Raw genomic sequence first — 19,891 nt, 5'->3', positions numbered from 1 at the left:
GACCTCTCTGTCAAGCACATTGGATTTATACTATAAGGATTTGCTTTGTCTTGATGTGGCCATGAAGCAGAACCAATTCCTGTGTATTATATACAGGACAAAGCTTTTAAGTTTAATATGCCATGTTGCTTCATGGCTCAGATCCAGACATTGATGGAACCTACTTAATCTGTGAAATCTTATCAAGAATGTATAATGAAACTATGAAAATCAGCAGTTATTCCCATGCCTACTGCTTCACTGCAGTGACCCTCGTTATTACATATTTTCTGTAATTAAGTGGATACTTGCAAAGAGCTGAGCTTTAAAAGGTACAATAAGTGGAATGATTGAACTTGATAATAAAGGCACCATCTCCACGCTTCAGAAGAAGATTTGTATACATCATAGAGGTGTCATGCAAATCCACATGTTTCATGCATACTTAACAGTGATAATTCCCCAGAAATAAATGCAGTGATTTTCTTGGAATGAAAATTGGTTGAGAGATACGAAACAGAATCGAAATATGTAGATATTTTTCCAATGGCAAACAGTGTACTGCAGGGATTAATACTTGAGCCCTCCAGCCATTCACAATATGTATAAATGATCTGGATGAGAGAATTAAGTGCAACATTAACAGCATGAAGCTAGGCAGAGTTGGAAGAAGGCAAAGAGGCTTCAAGGCAAATTAGCCAAGTGAATCGACAAAAGCAGGGTATATACAGTATATTGTGAATAACTGAAATTATATGCTTTGGTAAGAAGAGCAAAGGCAAAGTATTAGTCAGTGGTGACATATTGGGAAATGTTGATAAACAAAATGTTTTTTTTATATGTCCTTGTACACCAGTCACTGAAAGCAAGCATGCAGGTTCACCAGGCAGTTAGGAAAGGAGATAGTCTGCCAGCCTTCATTGCCAGAAAATTTGAGTACTAGATCAAATATAACCTTCAGGGCCTTGGCGCGACCACATCTGAAGTATCATGTGCTGGTTTGATCTCGTTGATAAAAAAGATATATTTGCCATAAAATGAGTGCAACAAAGGGTCACAGGCTGATTGTAGTGCGCATGTGCCTGTCGTGCATGCAGCCTGGTACAGCCGTTCCGAACTATTCTTACTTTCTTCTTCTTACTTTTTAATTTACGTTATTTTTTGTATTTTTTTTCTCACGGTAACACGTCGAAGCTGCACCCTCTCTAACATGCTGGTAGAGAGAGTTTTCTTTGGGTTTTCTTTAGCGCTGGAAATGGTTACATCCCAACGCGCGGGACAGAAGCAAGGTCACATTGTGTATTCCACGGACCAGCAAAGACCGGCCGGCTTAGCGAACAGCACGGCGGACACCCCTGCTGAAATCTGGAGGAAAATACACAGAGGGGGATCACAAAGCCGAGGAAAGAGGACCGGGTCGAGACAACGGAGTCTTTTGGAGAAGAGGAGTTCGGTGGGTAATACCATTCTGGCTGACCGGAAGTGCACTGAGAGCAGTAAACATATAGGAGTTGGGTGCTTACTGTTCTGGCTAACAATGGATGGTGCAATCCGGGGTATATTACGATTGAGGAATGTGTTTGCAGACTGGATATTGAACTTTTTACTGTTGGACTTCGGCCACATTCCACCGTGATACAACACTTGGCGGCACGGGAGGTCATTCCTGCCTGTGGCCATCGAACGTGCAGCTCCTCCCGTGGAGGGTCAGACACCCTGAGCCAATAGACTGGTCCTGGACTTATTTTCCATCTGGCATAGTTTGCATTCTGGTGTTTGATTGTTGGGGTTTTTTGTATTGCTATATTTACGCTCTATTCTTGGTTGGTGCGGCTGTAACGAAACCAAATTTCCCTCGGGATTAATAAAGTATATCTATCTATTCTTGGATATTGGGTGTTGTGTGGGAGGAGAGACTGGATCAAATAGGCCCCCTTTACACTAGTATTCTGGAAAATTAAAACACATCTTACTGAAATGTACAAAATTCCGACAAGGATCGGTGTCTGATGCAAGGAGGATGTTTCATATCACAGCAGGTTTTAAGAGCAGGAGTCACAGTGTAAGGGTTGAAATAGTTAGCACTCAGATTAGGCAAAATGTTTTCACTCAGAGGCTAACAGATTCATGGAAGCCAAATCATTGAAAGTATTGAAGAAAGCGATAGATTTCTAGACTCCAAAATGCATCAAAGGATTTGAGGAGAAATTGGGTTATGGTATTGAGGTTGAGAATCAGTACTGATCATATGACATGGCAGAGCAGGCTTCTGTACCTCCTGTGATTAAAAAAAACTTATAGTGTTCAGTAGTTTTGCTAACAATGGAGCATTAGAAAGTGGAACATGAGCTAGACAATGTAGTGATCTCTTGATTTGACACAAGTTGTTGTCCATTAATTTTAATACAAAAAGAGTTACTTTCCTACCCGGATGATTCTCTTACTCTGTTATAAAAAGAATTGCTGGATTCACACAGCTAATGTGAGTGAATTTCTTCACATGACAAAGGGCTGTTAATATATGCGAGATGGCCCTGACAGTGGTGTGATTTGTGATCTGATGTGCCATCCAGTCTTGGAAGCCAAAAAAGGGAACAGCGAAGCTCTGACTCTCCCAGGTAATAATAAATTCCTGGAGTTAATTTAATTTTGTAATTTTATTTTCATCCATTTTAATTCTGAATTTGCTTTTACTTATTCCACTTTTTTTCTATTTCTCCTTAATATAATCTAATTCACCCCATTTCTTTCCCCTTTGTTCATACTGTTCTCTCTTTAAATGAATTAAGAAGATAGACTGTTGGATCTGACATTCACATGAGGGCCTAGATGTCTATTGATGTCACTTTACTATCATCAATTTGCATTTTTAATAAACTGTGGCTCAAAAATAAAATGATCTGAGAGATGTTAATTATTCAAAAAATTCAGTTCATGGTACTGTTTAGAAGATGCATCTATCCAGTGAATTCCTCACCAGTGTTGTACATAATTAATGACTTCTGTTGATGGAACCTGTGCAGCTCTGTTATTCTGTTGACAGGAATTTATATTGGCTGAGATTAGTTTTCTAATAACTTATCCATTTTATCATTTTTAAATTTAAAAAAGCACAATAACAAGCTATAACAATTACTTCAATCTTGCTATTTATTATCAGTCCCTGAAACTAAAATCATAACATTAAATTTTACAAAAATGTAAATGTGTTATCTAGTTTGCTGATGTGGCCTCTTAAAATAAAATCCACCCTCATGCATTTGAAATAGATGAGTTGTAACTGGATCGTTTCAGTATTGCTTCAGCCTTCAACAAGATCCCATTTCTCGAGGTTTACGGAAACAAATGTATAAATTAGGGGTACAGAGAAAAATAGGAGATTTTAAAGTATTTATTGGCATTTATATACTTCCTGTTAACACAAGTATTTTAATAAACAGATTGAATATGTTTCCCTGTGCATTGAACCAAAACTAGGCATCAATTGTTATCCAAGATTTCCAAAATTCTTTGTGTAAAGATTTGCATTTCTCCAATAGGGATTAAGACTGTTAATCACTTTTTTTTTGTTATACAGTGATTTCTGATTAGCATAATTGATTTGTGTAGAACTGAGACTGATTCCTTCCTCAGTCTTCAGAGCTGAAATGAATCATATAATTAATGAATTGTTACAGCAATAGTCAAAACTTGTGTATCTGATTTATTACTGCTGTAAATGTAAATATATTTCCAAATTGGTAACTTGGAAGATAACTGAAGTGAAAAATTTGACTGTGGCTGTTGGCTACAGTAAAGCTGCATGCTGGTTCTGATAATATTTTGTATGTTTTGCAAATTGGAAATTTTAACTAACTGAATTTTTATAAAATATGAGTTAACCTCACCTCAGTTATTCAGTTTAATATCCCCTGCTGGGGTTATCTTGTTTTGAAACATTAATTCTTATGTATAGAAATGAAAATCCATTTAATGAAGGGATGATGGGGAAAATGGTATTTTACATTGATGGTCTGTCTTTCAATATGTTATAAAATCCAAGACCAGTCTGGAGACTAATACACTTAATTTATTTTGGCCTTCCTCCATTATACACAATATTAGTGTATAATGAAATTCAGGTTCATTTATTGTCACATGTGCAGTAGATTGAAACATGTAGTGAAGTGCACAGATTGCATCAATGACCAACACAACCACAAGTGCCACCTCACATTCTGGAGTCAACATAGCATACCCACCATGCTGAGCAGAACAGCACAGGGTACAATAAAACAACACTACAAGCAAAAAAAACACAAAAGCACAACAATCTCTCTCTCACTCACTCTTACTCTCTCTCGCTCTCTCACACACAGACATTAAATGGCAATCTCCTGCCAAGGAGATCCCCTGTCCTTGATTCCCTCCAGAATAAGTTCTGGAAACATTTGCCTTGTGAGTAATTGGGCAGAAATTCCATTCCCTGTACAACTGACCTGAAACTCCAGGTGCTGTTGGTGTCCAGAGAACCATTTGTGCAGCTTCCATCTTTGACAAGATTGGTTGCACCACACATCAAAGTTGCTGGTGAACGCAGCAGGCCAGGCAGCATCTGTAGGAAGAGGTGCAGTCGACGTTTCAGGCCAAGACCCTTCGTCAGGACTAACTGAAGGAAGAGTGAGTAAGGGATTTGAAAGTTGGAGGGGGAGGGGGAGATGCAAAATGATAGGAGAAGACAGGAGGGGGAGGGATAGAGCCGAGAGCTGGACAGATGATAGGCAGAAGGGGATACGAGAGGATCATGGGACAGGAGGTCCGGGAAGAAAGACGGGGGGAGGTGACCCAGAGGATGGGCAAGAGGTATATTCAGAGGGACAGAGGGAGAAAAAGGAGAGTGAGAGAAAGAATGTGTGCATAAAAATAAGTAACAGATGGGGTATGAAGGGGAGGTGGGGCCTTAGCGGAAGTTAGAGAAGTCGATGTTCATGCCATTAGGTTGGAGGCTACCCAGACGGAATATAAGGTATTGTTCCTCCAACCTGACTGTGGCTTCATCTTTACAGTAGAGGAGGTCGTGGATAGACATGTCAGAATGGGAATGGGATGTGGAATTAAAATGTGTTGCCACTGGGAGATCCTGCTTTCTCTGGCGGACAGAGCATAGATGTTCAGCAAAGCGGTCTCCCAGTCTGCGTCGGGTCTCGCCAATGTATAAAAGGCCACATCGGGAGCACCAGATGCAGTATATCACCCCAGTCGACTCACAGGTGAAGTGTTGCCTCACCTGGAAGGACTATGTTCCATGCCTATTCTGGTATCTGTCCCCCACTTTTCCTTCGCTACATCGACAACTGCATTGGCGCTGCTTCCTGCACGCATGCAGAACTCGTTGACTTTATTAACTTTGCCTCCAACTTTCACCCTGCCCTCAAGTTTACCTGGTCCATTTCCGACACCTCCCTCCCCTTTCTAGATCTTTCTGTCTCTGTCTCTGGAGACAGCTTATCCACTGATATCTACTATAAGCCTACTGACTCTCACAGCTATCTGGACTATTCCTCTTCTCACCCTGTCTCTTGCAAAAACGCCATCCCCTTCTCACAATTCCTCCGTCTCCGCCGCATCTGCTCTCAGGATGAGGCTTTTCATTCTAGGACGAGGGAGATGTCTTCCTTTTTTAAAGAAAGGGGCTTCCCTTCCTCCACTATCAACTCTGCTCTTAAACGCATCTCCCCCATTTCACGTACATCTGCTGTCACTCCATCCTCCCGCCACCCCACTAGGAATAGGGTTCCCCTGGTCCTCACCTCCCACCCCACCAGCCTCCGGGTCCAACATATTATTCTCCGTAACTTCCGCAACCTCCAACGGGATCCCACCACTAAGCACATCTTTCCCTCCCCCCCCCGCATTCCGCAGGGATCGCTCCCTACGCAACTCCCTTGTCCATTCGTCCCCCTCATCCCTCGCCACTGATCTCCCTCCTGGCACTTATCCGTGTAAGCGGAACAAGTGCTGCACATGCCCTTACACTTCCTCTCTTACCACCATTCAGGGCCCCAAACAGTCCTTCCAGGTGAGGCAACACTTCACCTGTGAGTCGACTGGGGTGATATACTGCGTCCAGTGCTCCCGATGTGGCCTTTTATATATTGGCGAGACCCGACGCAGACTGGGAGACCGCTTTGCTGAACATCTACGCTCTGTCCGCCAGAGAAAGCAGGATCTCCCAGTGGCCACACATTTTAATTCCACATCCCATTGCCATTCTGACATGTCTATACACGGCCTCCTCTACTGTAAAGATGAAGCCACACTCAGGTTGGAGGAACAACACCTTATATTCCGTCTGGGTAGCCTCCAACCTGATGGCATGAACGTCGACTTCTCTAACTTCCGCTAAGGCCCCACCTCCCCCTCGTACCCCATCTGTTACTTATTTTTATGCACACATTCTTTCTCTCACTCTCCTTTTTCTCCCTCTGTCCCTCTGAATATACCTCTTGCCCATCCTCTGGGTCCCCCCCCCCGTTGTCTTTCTTCCCGGACCTCCTGTCCCATGATCCTCTCGTATCCCCTTTTGCCTATCACCTGTCCAGCTCTTGGCTCTATCCCTCCCCCTCCTGTCTTCTCCTATCATTTTGCATCTCCCCCTCCCCCTCCAACTTTCAAATCCCTTACTCACTCTTCCTTCAGTTAGTCCTGACGAAGGGTCTCGGCCTGAAACGTCGACTGCACCTCTTCCTACAGATGCTGCCTGGCCTGCTGCATTCACCAGCAACTTTGATGTGTGTTGCTTGAATTTCCAGCATCTGCAGAATTCCTGTTGTTTAAGATTAGTTGCAGTTTGCTGGAAATAAGGTTCTCCTGTGTGAAAGACTCTTAGATTTTAAACTCAGGTTACTTTCAGAATCTTTGCAATCTTTTGTAACACTTTAGAAAGCGTCACTCTGGAGGGAATGAATAAGAGTTTCCACAAATTATGCTTGTTTTTCAGGGCTTGAAGAAGGTACAGTACAGCTATTAATGGGCATCATTTATAAGATTTAGTTTTTCATTTCCTTTTAATTTAAAACAGGTTACTCACAGGTGGTGGATAAGAAAGGTGAGAAAAATACTTCTTATTTACTTCAGTCCTGAAGGAGGGTCTTGGCCCAAAACGTCAGCTGTTTATTCATTTCCATAGATGCTGCCTGACCTGAGTTGCTCCAGCATTTTGTGTGTTTTGCTTTGGATTGCCAGAATCTTCAGGATTTCTCATGTCTGTTATTTACAATGGCCAATTTTCTCCAGCAAGTTACCACTGAAGTAAATACCAACAAGTTATCACATAAATAAATACAGGGTTTTTTTATTGAAGAGATTATTTTAAAAAGATCTTTTTAAAATGCTGTTCTATTGCATTAGTTCATTGCAGACTTTGCATCCCACTGTCAACACTTCATGAAATGAATCCATTTTTGAGTGCAGAATGCTGTTGGTGTTCGAAGTGGAAATTCAAGCCTATTTAAACACCTAAAATTAGATGTGTCTGTGAGAGCGAGGGGGGTTCAATTTAACAAAAATGGACAATTTGATGTAGACTGAGGATGGCAGAAGATTCAGTTAATAAGCATGACTTGGCAGAAAGCCAGAGTGTTTTGTGACATACATTTACAATATTTCCATGACTAGAAATCCCCATGGAATCTATAAACAGACAGCTCTTAAGCTGTCACTTTGAATTACTGCCACTTTATCCGTTCTTTCCAGAAAATTATTATTTATTTATGTCTTAATGACAGTATGTTTGTACTGTATAGGTGTTTTTTTTTATAGTGTTGTGGGTATATCTAAAAGGCCAAGGCTATTTGACAGATTAATTTTTGTGGAAATTGGATTTTAATTCCGTTGTGAAAGTACCACAACTACTGTAGAATCTAAAATGTTTATGTGAAACAGAAGTATCATTGATGCTCCTTGTACTCTTCCCATGGGATATTTCATTTTGTAGATGAAATGAGAGCAGAGCCCCAGATACAGATTTGTGAGATAAAGCCAAAGTATTTGCAACCATCTTCACTCTTCTTGCTGGATGATCCATTTGAGCCTCCTGCTGAGACACAACTATCACAGATGCCAGTTTTCTGCAATTTGTTTCACGCCTTATGACATTAAGAGACACCTAAGATCAACACACATCAAAGTTGCTGGTGAACGCAGCAGGCCAAGCAGCATCTATAGGAAGAGGCGCAGTCGACGTTTCAGGCCGAGACCCTTCGTCAGGACTAACTGAAGGAAGAGTGAGTAAGGGATTTGAAAGCTGGAGGGGGAGGGGGAGATGCAAAATGATAGGAGAAGACAGGAGGGGGAGGGATAGAGCCAAGAGCTGGACAGGTGATAGGCAAAAGGGGATACGAGAGGATCATGGGACAGGAGGTCCGGGAAGAAAGACAAGGGGGGGGGACCCAAAGGATGGGCAAGAGGTATATTCAGAGGGACAGAGGGAGAAAAAGGAGAGTGAGAGAAAGAATGTGTGCATAAAAATGAGTAACAGTTGGGGTACGAGGGGGAGGTGGGCCCTAGCGGAAGTTAGAGAAGTCAATGTTCATGCCATCAGGTTGGAGGCTACCCAGACGGAATATAAGGTGTTGTTCCTCCAACCTGAGTGTGGCTTCATCTTTACAGTAGAGGAGGCCGTGGATAGACATGTCAGAATGGGAATGGGATGTGGAATTAAAATGTGTGGCCACTGGGAGATCCTGCTTTCTCTGGCGGAATGAGTGTAGATGTTCAGCAAAGCGGTCTCCCAGTCTGCCTCGGGTCTCACCAATATATAAAAGGCCACATCGGGAGCACCGGACGCAGTATATCACCCCAGTCGACTCACAGGTGAAGTGATGCCTCACCTGGAAGGACTGTTTGGGGCCCTGAATGGTGGTAAGGGAGGAAGTGTAAGGGCATGTGTAGCACTTGTTCCGCTTACACGGATAAGTGCCAGGAGGGAGATCAGTGGGGAGGGATGGGGGGGACGAATGGACAAGGGAGTTGTGTAGGGAGCGATCCCTGCGGAATGCAGAGAGAGGGGGGGAGGGAAAGATGTGCTTAGTGGTGGGATCCCGTTGGAGGTGGCGGAAGTTACGGAGAATAATATGTTGGACCCGGAGGCTGGTGGGGTGGTAGGTGAGGACCAGGGGAACCCTATTCCTAGTGGGGTGGTGGGAGGATGGAGTGAGAGCAGATGTACGTGAAATGAGGGAGATGCGTTTAAGAGCAGAGTTGATAGTGGAGGAAGGGAAGCCCCTTTCTTTAAAAAATGAAGACATCTCCCTCGTCCTAGAATGAAAAGCCTCATCCTGAGAGCAGATGCGGCGGAGACGGAGGAATTGCGAGAAGGGGATGGCGTTTTTGCAAGAGACAGGGTGAGAAGAGGAATAGTCCAGATAGCTGTGAGAGTCAGTAGACACCTAAGAGCTTTTGTTTTGGAAATGGTTCTGGGACCATAACACAGGAGATTCTGCAGATGCTGGAAGTCCAGAGCAACACACACAAAATGCTGGAGGAAATCAACAGGTCAGGCAGCATCTCTGAAAAGGAATCGTCTCGACGATTCGGGCTGAGATTCTTCATCATCACCCTTCTTCACTTTCGTTTCTATCCAGACTGTTTCAGTACCACTACCACAATCGCATACATCCAACAGAGTGAACACTTCTAAATAAAAGAGCTGCAGATGCTGGAAATCTGAAATTCAGGCAGAACCTCAGTAAATTGGGCAGCATCTGTGGAAAGAGAAGAAGAGCTAACACTTCATGTTGGAGACCTTTCAGCAGAAGTGGGAAAGTGTAAAATTATCAGTGATTCAGCTGATAGAGCTGCTGCTTCACAGTTCCAGCAACTCAGGTTCAATCCTGATCTCCGATGCTATCTGTTTGTAGTCTGTACTTACTTCGTGTGACTGCATACATTTCCCCTGGATGTTCCAATTTCATCCACGTGTTGGTGGTATAATTGTAAATTCCCCCCGGTTTTTAGGTTACTTACTACGTCGACTCAGGCCTAGGGGGCCAGCGTCGGGCACGATGACAGACTCTCCACTTCTCCCTCTCTCTCATCAGTGTGTTCAGTTCATCTACATCAGCCGCGCCGCTGTCTTCTAGGAGCACATTGACCATAGTCTTGGGAGGGCGCCCAGAGTTCATCTCCCATGCTTGAGCTCCCATATGATGACTAGGCTGGCGGGTAGCTCGGGGTGGTGTTGACAGTGCCCCACTAGTTGCAGTCTTCTCGCCTCGATTTTAGTGGTGAGCATTGGTAGGTTGTTATAGAGCTCGACGTTCGTCATGTGCTGTTGCCAACTCACGTCAAGAGCCATCCGGAGCATTTGTGTATAGCAACCATCTAGAGACTTTCGCATAGTCTTGGTGAGTGTCCACGTCTCGCATCCGTACGTGAGAATGGACTCTATGACTGCTATGAAAATCCTCTTTTTAAGCCCTCTGGTCAGGTTCGACTTCCAGATTTCCTTCATGTCGTTCATAGCCCTCCACGCCAGCGCCTTCCGTATCTTTTTTAGGTTTTTAGATTGGTGGGGAGTTAACGGGAATGAGGGGAGAATAAAAGTAAATGGATTGCTGATGGATGTTGCAGATCTGGTTGGCTGAATGGCCTGTTTCTATATTGTGTGACTCAGTGATAATCTGGCCCAGTACCATCCCATCAGCTCTTTCATAAAGATCAGCAGTACGATGGAAGGTGTCACTAACAGTGGTACTTACTGAAAGACTCACTGATGTACAATTGGTTCATTCTGCCCTCTTCCCTGTACCAGAGCAACTCCATAGATCTACTCACCATATATTTTTCTTACTATATATTTTTTTAACTTTCTTTTGAACACCTCGGTGAAACCTACCACCACCAATTCTCTGTTTAGTTTTATGCCTATGAGTTCTAGTTCTTGAGTTCGCCACCAGCAGAAACATCCTCCTATCCACTCTATTCTAATTGCTCGATATTTTATATACTTTCATCGAATGTTCTCTCAGCCTTTTCTAAAGTAAACAGTCCAAATCTCTTTAATCCATCTTCATGACTGTAGCCTCTTATATAAGGAACCATCCTCATAAATCTCTACTGGACTCTCTCTGATGTCTCATATGCTTCTTATCGTGAGGAACAATGCTCAACTTGAGACCAGGCCTGTGTTTTATAAAGACTCAGCATGACTTTCCTCTTTTAATATTCTGTACTTCTATTGATAAAGTCCAGAATTGGGTATACCTTATAAGCCACTGTCTCAACCAGCCCTGCCACTTTCAATGATTTGTAACTTGGGACCTCTACTCAGGCGCCTCCTTTAAAACAATGTCCCTTATTTTATATTGCCACTGCTCATTCTTCCTACCAAAATACAGTAACTCATATTTCTTCACATTAAACCTCATCTGACTTGGTTCACCCATTCCACCAGGCAGTTTATGTTTTGTCTGTGCAGTTCCCAATGCTGTCAAGTTTTCTGTCATTGGCAAACTTAGAAATTGTGACATGCACCCTGTCTAGGTAATTAACTTGCATTAAATAAAACAACAGCCACAACATCGATTGCTGGGAAATACCACTATATAACTCACTCCAGAAAACCATTCACCGTGGCCTGCTGTTGCCTGTTACTGACAATTTGTGCTAAGCTTGTTTGGCTCCAGTGATTCTTCCCACTAATGCAAGTATGGGAGTATCTCCAGAGAACAGTATCACTTTCTCTCTCTGGTTTTCATTGGTATTTGTTTCATCATATTCCTTAGCCATAATCATCCAGTGACGGAGATTGGTGAAGGGATCACAATTGGTTAGAAACTTAGCTAAAGCAACCACAAAAATACCATGGTAACAAGAGGTCAAAGACTGGGTATTCTGTGGCAGGTGAATTCCCCTTGGCCTTGTATTTGCCTTACTCTCTGTGGATCATTGTCAAATATGTCAAATATTTGTTTGATAATACCCTCACCAAGTGTCTTGCAATGTTTTATTATGCCAAAGATAGTCACACATTCAGGGGATTGGATTATGAAATTACTGGCTTTGAAATAATAATTAGTTTTTTCATTCTGTTTTTAGGTTCAACTGAAAACCAGTTTATCAAGCCAGTACATAATTCGAACTCAGCCAAACAATACATGTCTCTCTACACTGGAATGTGCAGCCTTTGCTCTCTCCATTGTAGAAAAGGACCACTACATTCATGAGGTAAGTAGTTTCCAAGAATCAGTTTCACACAAGTTGTGTGCAGTAGAATTATATTGAAAGGAATGTGAACCTATTGACAAGGCTCTCTTATTACATCAAAAGTCTAAGTAAATCAGGGTTGTTTGAGTTTATGAAACAGCACTCTGGGTGCAAACTGTTTCATGAACACCAACATGAACAAATCCACCCAATTCATTGTCGCTTTACAAGTTAACCCAAGGAAGACAAAAACTAACTGACCATGTCATCTCAAACGAAGCCTTGTCGTAATGTTACTGCAAGAATGTTGTTTGCTTGGATTTTCAGAAGGCCTTTGACAAGGCGTCACACATGAGGCTGTTTAACAAGATGGTATTACAAGGAGGTCACTAACATTGACAGAAGATTGGCTGACTGGCAGGAGGCAAAGAGTGGGAATAAAGAGGCCCTTTTCTGGTTGGCTGCCAGTTACTAGTGGTGTGCTGCAGGGACTGCTTCTTTTCATGTTATATGTCTGTGATTTGGATAATGGAAATTGAAGGCTTTGTGGCCACGCCTGCAGACAATACGAAGATAGGTGGAGGGCCAGGTAGTGTTGAGGAAGCAGGAAGGCTACAGAAGGACTTGGTTAGATTTGCAGAATGGGCAAAGAAATGGCAGATAGTGTAGGGAAGTGTATGGTCATACATTTTGGTAGAAGGAATAAAGGAATAGACTATTTTCTAAAGGGCGAGAAAATCCAAAAACCGGAGGTGCAAAGGAACTTGGAATCCTTGTACAGGATTCCCTAAAGACTAACTTACAGATTAAGTAAGGAAGGCAAATGCAAATTTAGCATTCATTTCGAGAGTACGAGAATATAAGATCAAGGATGAGATGCTGAGGCATTGGTCAGACCACACTTGGAACATTGTGAGCAGTTTTGCACCCCTTTTCCAAGAAAAGATGTGCTGGCATTGGAGAGGGTCCATTGGAGGATCAGAAGAATGATCCCAGGAATGAAAGGGTCATCATATGAAGAGCATTTAATGGTTCTGGGCCTGTACTGCTTGGAGTTTCGAAGAATGAGGGGGGATCTCATTGAAACCTATTGAATATTGAAAGGTCTGGATAGAGTGGATGTGGAGAGTATGTTTCCAATAGTGGGAGAGTTTGGGACCAGAAGGCATGGCCTTAGAATTGAGAGAAATCTATTTAGAACAGAGATGAGGGAAAATTTCTTTAGACTGAGGCCGGTGAATCTGGAATTCATTGTGACAGCCGATTGTGCAGGCTAAGTCACTGGGTATATTTAAGGCAGAGGTTGATAAGTTCTTGATTGGTCAGGGCATAAAAGGTTACAGGGAGAAGGCTGGTGAATGGGGTTGGGAGGGATGTTGGACCAGCCATGATGGAGTGGTGGAGCAGACTCAATGGGTTGAATGATTTAATTCTGCTCCAATGTCTTATGGTCTAAGTGACTGGAGAAGTCACACTGTTTCAAGGATGCATCTTTCCATTGAGTAACTTCCTCCCATGACTGTGTTCAGAGTGGTATCGGGCATAAAAATAATATATATTTTCTAGAGTAAGCCATCAGTGTGGAATACAAAGTGATTGATTGTGACTGTGTGACAATTCCAAGAAAAAATTCAGGGATCTGCATCAATATAGATGTCTTCTCTGATCTTGCTAAAGCCTTTGACTTTGTTCTTCAGTTGCGAAAGTGGAACATTCCACTCACTTTTGATTGTCCACTGAAATTTGTCTCCATCTTACATTTGCTTCATGTTTCTAGCTGACTGGTTTACAACGGAACTAATCTCAGCAAGACTAGAGTTAGACAAAACCTCATAATTGCCCCAATACTGATCCTCTTGCCGCAATATCATATCTCCAACATATCTCCAGGGGACATGGAGCTAATGTTCAGAATTAATCAGAACTGTTCAACTCACAGCAACTTCATCCCAGAGCTAAAGTCATTCAGTCATCATTTGGAAAGCGAAATTTACTAGAAAGATAAACAAACCAAAATCAATTTCCTCTCCCAAGATGACATCTTTTGCATTGAGGCTCTAATCACCATAATGCTGGGGTGGCTGCTTTATTTGCGTACCATACTCATGAAGTAGTGTGATTTTAAATAGCTTGATTTTACAGAAAATAGGCTGTGAAAGCTGCTGGTTCTGAGAAGCATAATAAATCTGCCATGATGGAACGGCAGGGCAGACTCAGTAGGCTGAACGGCCTAATTTGGCTCCTTTGTTTTATGGTCTAATCCTTTCTTATCTTTATGCTCTAGTCATTTTGAAATAAAGCCCTGCTTCTCATGTGCCATCCCAGCTATTAGCTTTTATACTGTACATGAACATAACTTTTATATTTTAGGTGCAAATACACATCATTTTGTATTAGATTCTCACTTCTGAGAAATATTCTGTTGTGTATTGTCCCCAACAAAATGAATTATCGCTATGATCATTTTGCCCTCATTTCACCTATCTTTTATTTCTTTCAATAATCATTGCTTCCACTTCACTTTCCCAGCTGCCTTTAATTCATCAGTAAACTTGCCAGATTACTCTTTGTTCTTTCATCTAAGTCATGAAGATAAATTGTAAATAGCTGAGGCTATAATATTGATCCTTGTGGTTTCATATTGGTAAATGCCTGTCAAGCTGAAAATGATCCATTTATTTCTGTTCCTCGTGTTTCACCTATTAACCAATCCTGTATCCATGGTAATATATTGTCCCAACCACATTTCTTTATTTTTCTTTTAAGCTTTCATGTAACATCTTACAAATCACCTCCCACTTTCCTACTTCATCTCCTCTCTCCTATCCACTTGTCTTCCCCTTCACTTGCTTTTACTTATCACCCCCATCTTTTTATTGTGATTTCCCTCTTCTTTTCCATTCCTGATGAAACTGTCGGCCCAAAATAATGACTGTTTATTCCCCTCCATAGATGTTGACTGACCTGCTGGCTCTCTCTGGCATTTTCTATGTGTTTCTCAAGATACCCAGCATATGTAGATACCCTTGTGTTTCAGATTGTCAAACTTCTTTTTCCTTTCATAAAACCATGTTATGATTTTCCATATTCCTTAATACTGAATTTGAAAATTAGTTTGGCATAACATCATGGGCCAAAGGACCTGGTCCTGTGATTTAAAGTTCTTTGTTCTATTTATATGACAATTAATCAGATTAACTGTTCTTTAGTTCCCATCTTTTGTCTGACTGCTTTTCATTTCCTTGAATCTAATCTGGCCAGTGGGTAGATGGGAAGCTGCATTATCAGAACTCCTTTGGCACTTCCACTTTGACCAACATCGCAAAAGAAGGATTGGTATGAACGGTACGAATGGTTCAATTTAATATCAGAGAATGTATACAGTATACAACCTGAAATTCCTACTCTTCGGAGGATATCTACGAAACAAGAAACCCCAAAGAATAAATGATAGCCATATCAAAACCCCAAAGTTCCCACTTTCTCCTCCCACGCGCAGGCAGCAGAGGAAGCATCGACCCATCTCTCCCCTCCTCCCACTTGCACCAACCCCACCCCCCACCATGCAAGCATAAACAAAAGCCGCCAAAGAGACCCTGATATAGAATCCATCAAATACTACCGTCCATAACCCAGCAGCTCAGTATCTCAGACAGGCTCTCCGTCCCCAGCAAGGGAGAGAGAGGTTGCTCCTGCAAAAATGAGAGCAGAGACCAGTAGCTCGCTGTTCTGATGTTACAATCTTCCATGTCACTTCTCCAAGCCCCCTGACTTGGGGACCAACAGGCTCTCGCCCTCCAACGTGTGTGTGTGTGAGAGAGAGAGAGAGAGAAATATTTTACTGGAGTGAGTGGCCTTTTTCCGGCAGCAGCACACACCAGCTGCTGTCTCAATGTTTCAGTCCCACACAGCGCCTCAGTCGGCAAGGAATCGGGTTGTCTACAGGGCCGCCCCCCAAAGGCACATGCCTTCCTGGCCGATCCTGGATATATCGAACAGCCAGGCTGCACAGGTGGTGTGAAAACCCACTACTTGCAGAGAACCATAGATCATGGGATCTGACAGTATTTTTTAATAAATTACTGTAAAGGTTATAATTTTATGCCATGCACTTGCAACTGCACACTTGAAATTTAATAATTCTTTGGTTCCAATACTGCCTTATACACTTGAAATATTCAAACCAGTAAATTATTTGTCCAACTTATGGTTTATGAGTAATGCTCCAAGCGAAGTGACTGCCGTATTTATCAGTGATCACACTTGAGTGGTCAAGAGCTTTAAGACTTGCAAGACTTATTTCTTGTTTTCCTGTCTACTTAATCAAGGAGAACATAATTTCTACCTTAACAGTTGCTATCTTAGAGATATTAAAATATTGATGTTAGAATATTAAGATGAAATTCAGGTGATTGTGTTGTTTTAAATTAACAGGTCATTCTGCGACCTCTTCGGGCATTGTGCTCATTCCAGCTTCAACATGGAGCTCAAGTCCATCACAGTAAGGAACATCTGATTAAGAATGGGTTGTATACAAAACCAATGCCAAAGAATAAGCGTAAACTTAAGAGAATGGAACGTCTGGTCAAAGACTAGAACAGGAGTATAATTTTAGTATGACATTATTTTTCGAAGCAGAGATTCTCTGACTCATGGTCTTCTATCTCCGGATCTCTGGATTTTCATTTCAACTGGTCATCAGTTTCCTTAAGTTGAATTCCTGGCTAGCTTCTATTTCTATTATGAGTCTTAACAAATTCACTTAGGACATATTTCCTCAGGGTTCCTTCTGTTGTACTTCCATAATTTAGGTGCAAATGTTCATCAGAAATCTTATTTAGTTAGTTTCCTTCTGAAATTGGGCCATTGTTATGCTGCTGCAATTGGAGAAAATTCATCTCCTCAATATTTGGTTAATTACTTTGTCTTTTAATGATATTCTGCAATATTCAGGACAGATCAATGTATTAATGCAGCAAACTTTTCTTTAGTTTTGTTGGATGTTTCCATGAGAATAGATTATTTTATTGCAGTCTCTGATTTTAGTCTAGGCTACTAAAGCTGTCTTGAAGTTGCCAGATGGGCAGTATCAGAATCTTGAGTATTTTTTCCATTCTTAAGGCTTAGGTCTAGAAACATTTTAAAATTTTTTCCACCTCTCCCCTGCACTCTGCTCCAATTCCCCTCCTGTCAGATGTCCTCTACATAAGTAGATGCTTCAGGAGGATGAAGAGTGGAAATCTTGGATATACTCCAGCAAACACATACTCTTGGATTATAGTGGTTGTCCATCATATCTAACGATGACAGGAAACCTGTGTGGAGAGTTTTTAAAGTAGAAGAGCCATTGTACTGGGGCAGTTCCACCTCAGAATTCCAGGTCCAGTGGGACGAGTAGTCATCGCAAGTGGAGTCTTTCCTGGTTGCAGTGGATGACCATGACTTCTCTGCCTCGTCATGCCCTTCGCTCTCTGCAGAGTGTTGCAGGCCGTTGAATCGCACTGTAGATCTCATCCACCAAATCCGCCTGAAATGACTTCACATGCTAGGACAGACACGTCTCTACTTCACCAGGGTATGGGCTACCCTCACCTGCTTTAGCTTGCCTGTTGAAGCTGTGCACTGGTGTGTGGCTGCTGTCACATTCAGACAGCTACTTGGAGCAACGGGTGAGAGCCGAGTGTCCGGTGAGGAGCACAGTTGCGTTAGCTGCCTCAGATTGGACACAACAAGCCCTTTCACCAGAGGTGCTACCCATACACCCCAATTCCAGAGTATATAATGTTGTATTGGTTACATAGGCCTTCTTAGCACATAACTCTAGTTGAGTACATTATGTAGCTGTGACATTAGGTGTTTAAATTGATCTCCTAACTCAGAACTTCTGTTAATTAGAATTAAAAGTAAATGTCTGTGTCATTAAAATTCAAAAGAGTAGGTCTGTGAGTAGTTAGCTCACGAAATCCCACAGGTATCTAGAGCATCATAAGACATAGGAGTAGAACCAGGCCATTTGGCCCATCGAGTTTCTTCTGCCATTTCATTATGGCTGATTCATTTTTCCTCTCAGCCCCAATCTCCTGCCTCCTCCCCATATCCCTTCATACCTTGACCAGTCAAGAATCTATCAACCCCTGCCTTAAATATACCTACAGACTTGGCCTCCCCAGCTGCCTGTGGCAAGAATTCCACAGATTCACCACTCTCTGGCTAAAGATCGTGTCAGGTTGAAATGTGTGGGAAACCTGTAGATGGGGAAGCCGCCTTTGTTTTTGCCTGATCTGATTTAAGTGGGAATATATGAGATTACATTTTATATTAGATAGAGAACTTGAATCAGCTCCTACAGTTCTTAATGAGACTTTGATGTCAGTTTTGACCAATTTGACTGGTTTGAACAGAAAGTGGGTGGGAAAGAATTCTGTAAAACAAAACTTATGTGCATTTACACCACTGCCTTTCATCAATTCTTTATCTGTATGTGGTGACACCTGTGTATAAATAACAATCATTTTCAATGCACTGGAGCAAATAAGAACTCAGCAGAACAAGCAGCATCTGAGGAGGTAAAGGGATGGTGTCAATACACTGTTAAGTTAATGGAGTGTGTAAAAGGTCCACCGCGAAAAGAGTCAGTAGCAGAGCAGTCAATGTCCAAACAACAAACTTAAGTAATTATTTGACCAAAAATTAGATAATTGTGTGATTATGTATAATATGAGCAGAGTTTGTAGCTATAGTTACTATGTACTTAGTTACTGATCCCAAGCTTGCTTACTATGAGATATTTCAGGACTGGTAAAACACAAGGAAAAGTTAAATTTTCCAGGCTAGTGAATTAGCAACTGCCCCGAGAGCTAATGTGGGAAGGAGTCTAAGATGAGAAGTTCTTATTATGAAACAAGTCAGCTGCAAAACAAGGGTATCCCTTGAAGAAAAAAAGTATGGAAAATGAATTACAAATGCCCAAATACCGTTTGTTTACTTGATCACCACACCTGTGTAGGATTTTTTAAAAATATGGTATACTTAAAGAGATACATCATATGAAAATGGAAAATGCAGATTTCATTACATCTTTTACTTAGTAATGAATGTTGAGACAGGTTTACTATGAATTACCACTTTTGTATCTGTTTTCAATAAAATGTTGCTGGAAAAAAACATCTCTAGATGACTTTTGACTGTTCATTTGTAAATAATATGTATTGCCTTTTACTTCTGTGATCATTTGTTGATCCTAAACCTTACTATTTCCCAGAGATTAACATTGGTAGAAGAGAAATCTCAAGACTCTACTGCCAATCAAGGAAAGCAAGTAGAATGAGCGACACATGAAGAATAAAAATGTCCATGTTGTGTTTGTTTTTGTGTTAACTTTACAGCCAGAACATCAGTATGAGTGAATAATGTCAATTAGTTTTAGCTACTCATTTGAAAACTATCAGTTTCACCCAATAAAGGTAAGATCTAAAGCAGAATGTAATCTCCTTCTGCCTCCGAAACTACATATTAAAAAAAAAAGTAGAAGCAGGAGTAGACCTTCTGGCTTATCCCTTCATCTTTCAGTAGTTCATGACTGATCTTTTATCTCAGTGTCCACATTAATCCCAAATCCTTTCATTATCTTAGTGTCCAAAAAGCTAATAATCTCTGTCTGGAATATACTAGGTGATTTAGCATCCACAGCCCAATTAGTTAAAGAATTCAAAAAATTCACTAGCCT

General features: G+C 41.7%; 1 protein-coding gene across 1 annotated transcript in view; it reads left to right on the top strand.

The window, feature by feature from the left end:
• Nucleotides 1–19,317, top strand: part of dtwd2 (DTW domain containing 2) — a 143,205-nt gene extending 123,888 nt beyond the window's left edge. Inside the window, exons 5-6 of the mRNA XM_063069169.1 lie at nucleotides 12,058–12,186; nucleotides 16,600–19,317. Coding sequence (XP_062925239.1) covers nucleotides 12,058–12,186; nucleotides 16,600–16,761 — 291 coding nt within the window. The 3' untranslated portion in view covers nucleotides 16,762–19,317. The remainder of the gene's footprint in view (nucleotides 1–12,057; nucleotides 12,187–16,599) is intronic.
• Nucleotides 19,318–19,891: the final 574 nt, after the last annotated feature.

The sequence above is a fragment of the Mobula hypostoma genome, chromosome 16 (genome assembly GCF_963921235.1).
Source record: "Mobula hypostoma chromosome 16, sMobHyp1.1, whole genome shotgun sequence".
Taxonomy (NCBI): Eukaryota; Metazoa; Chordata; class Chondrichthyes; order Myliobatiformes; family Myliobatidae; genus Mobula; species Mobula hypostoma.
This window is presented reverse-complemented; position numbering and strand designations above follow the sequence as displayed.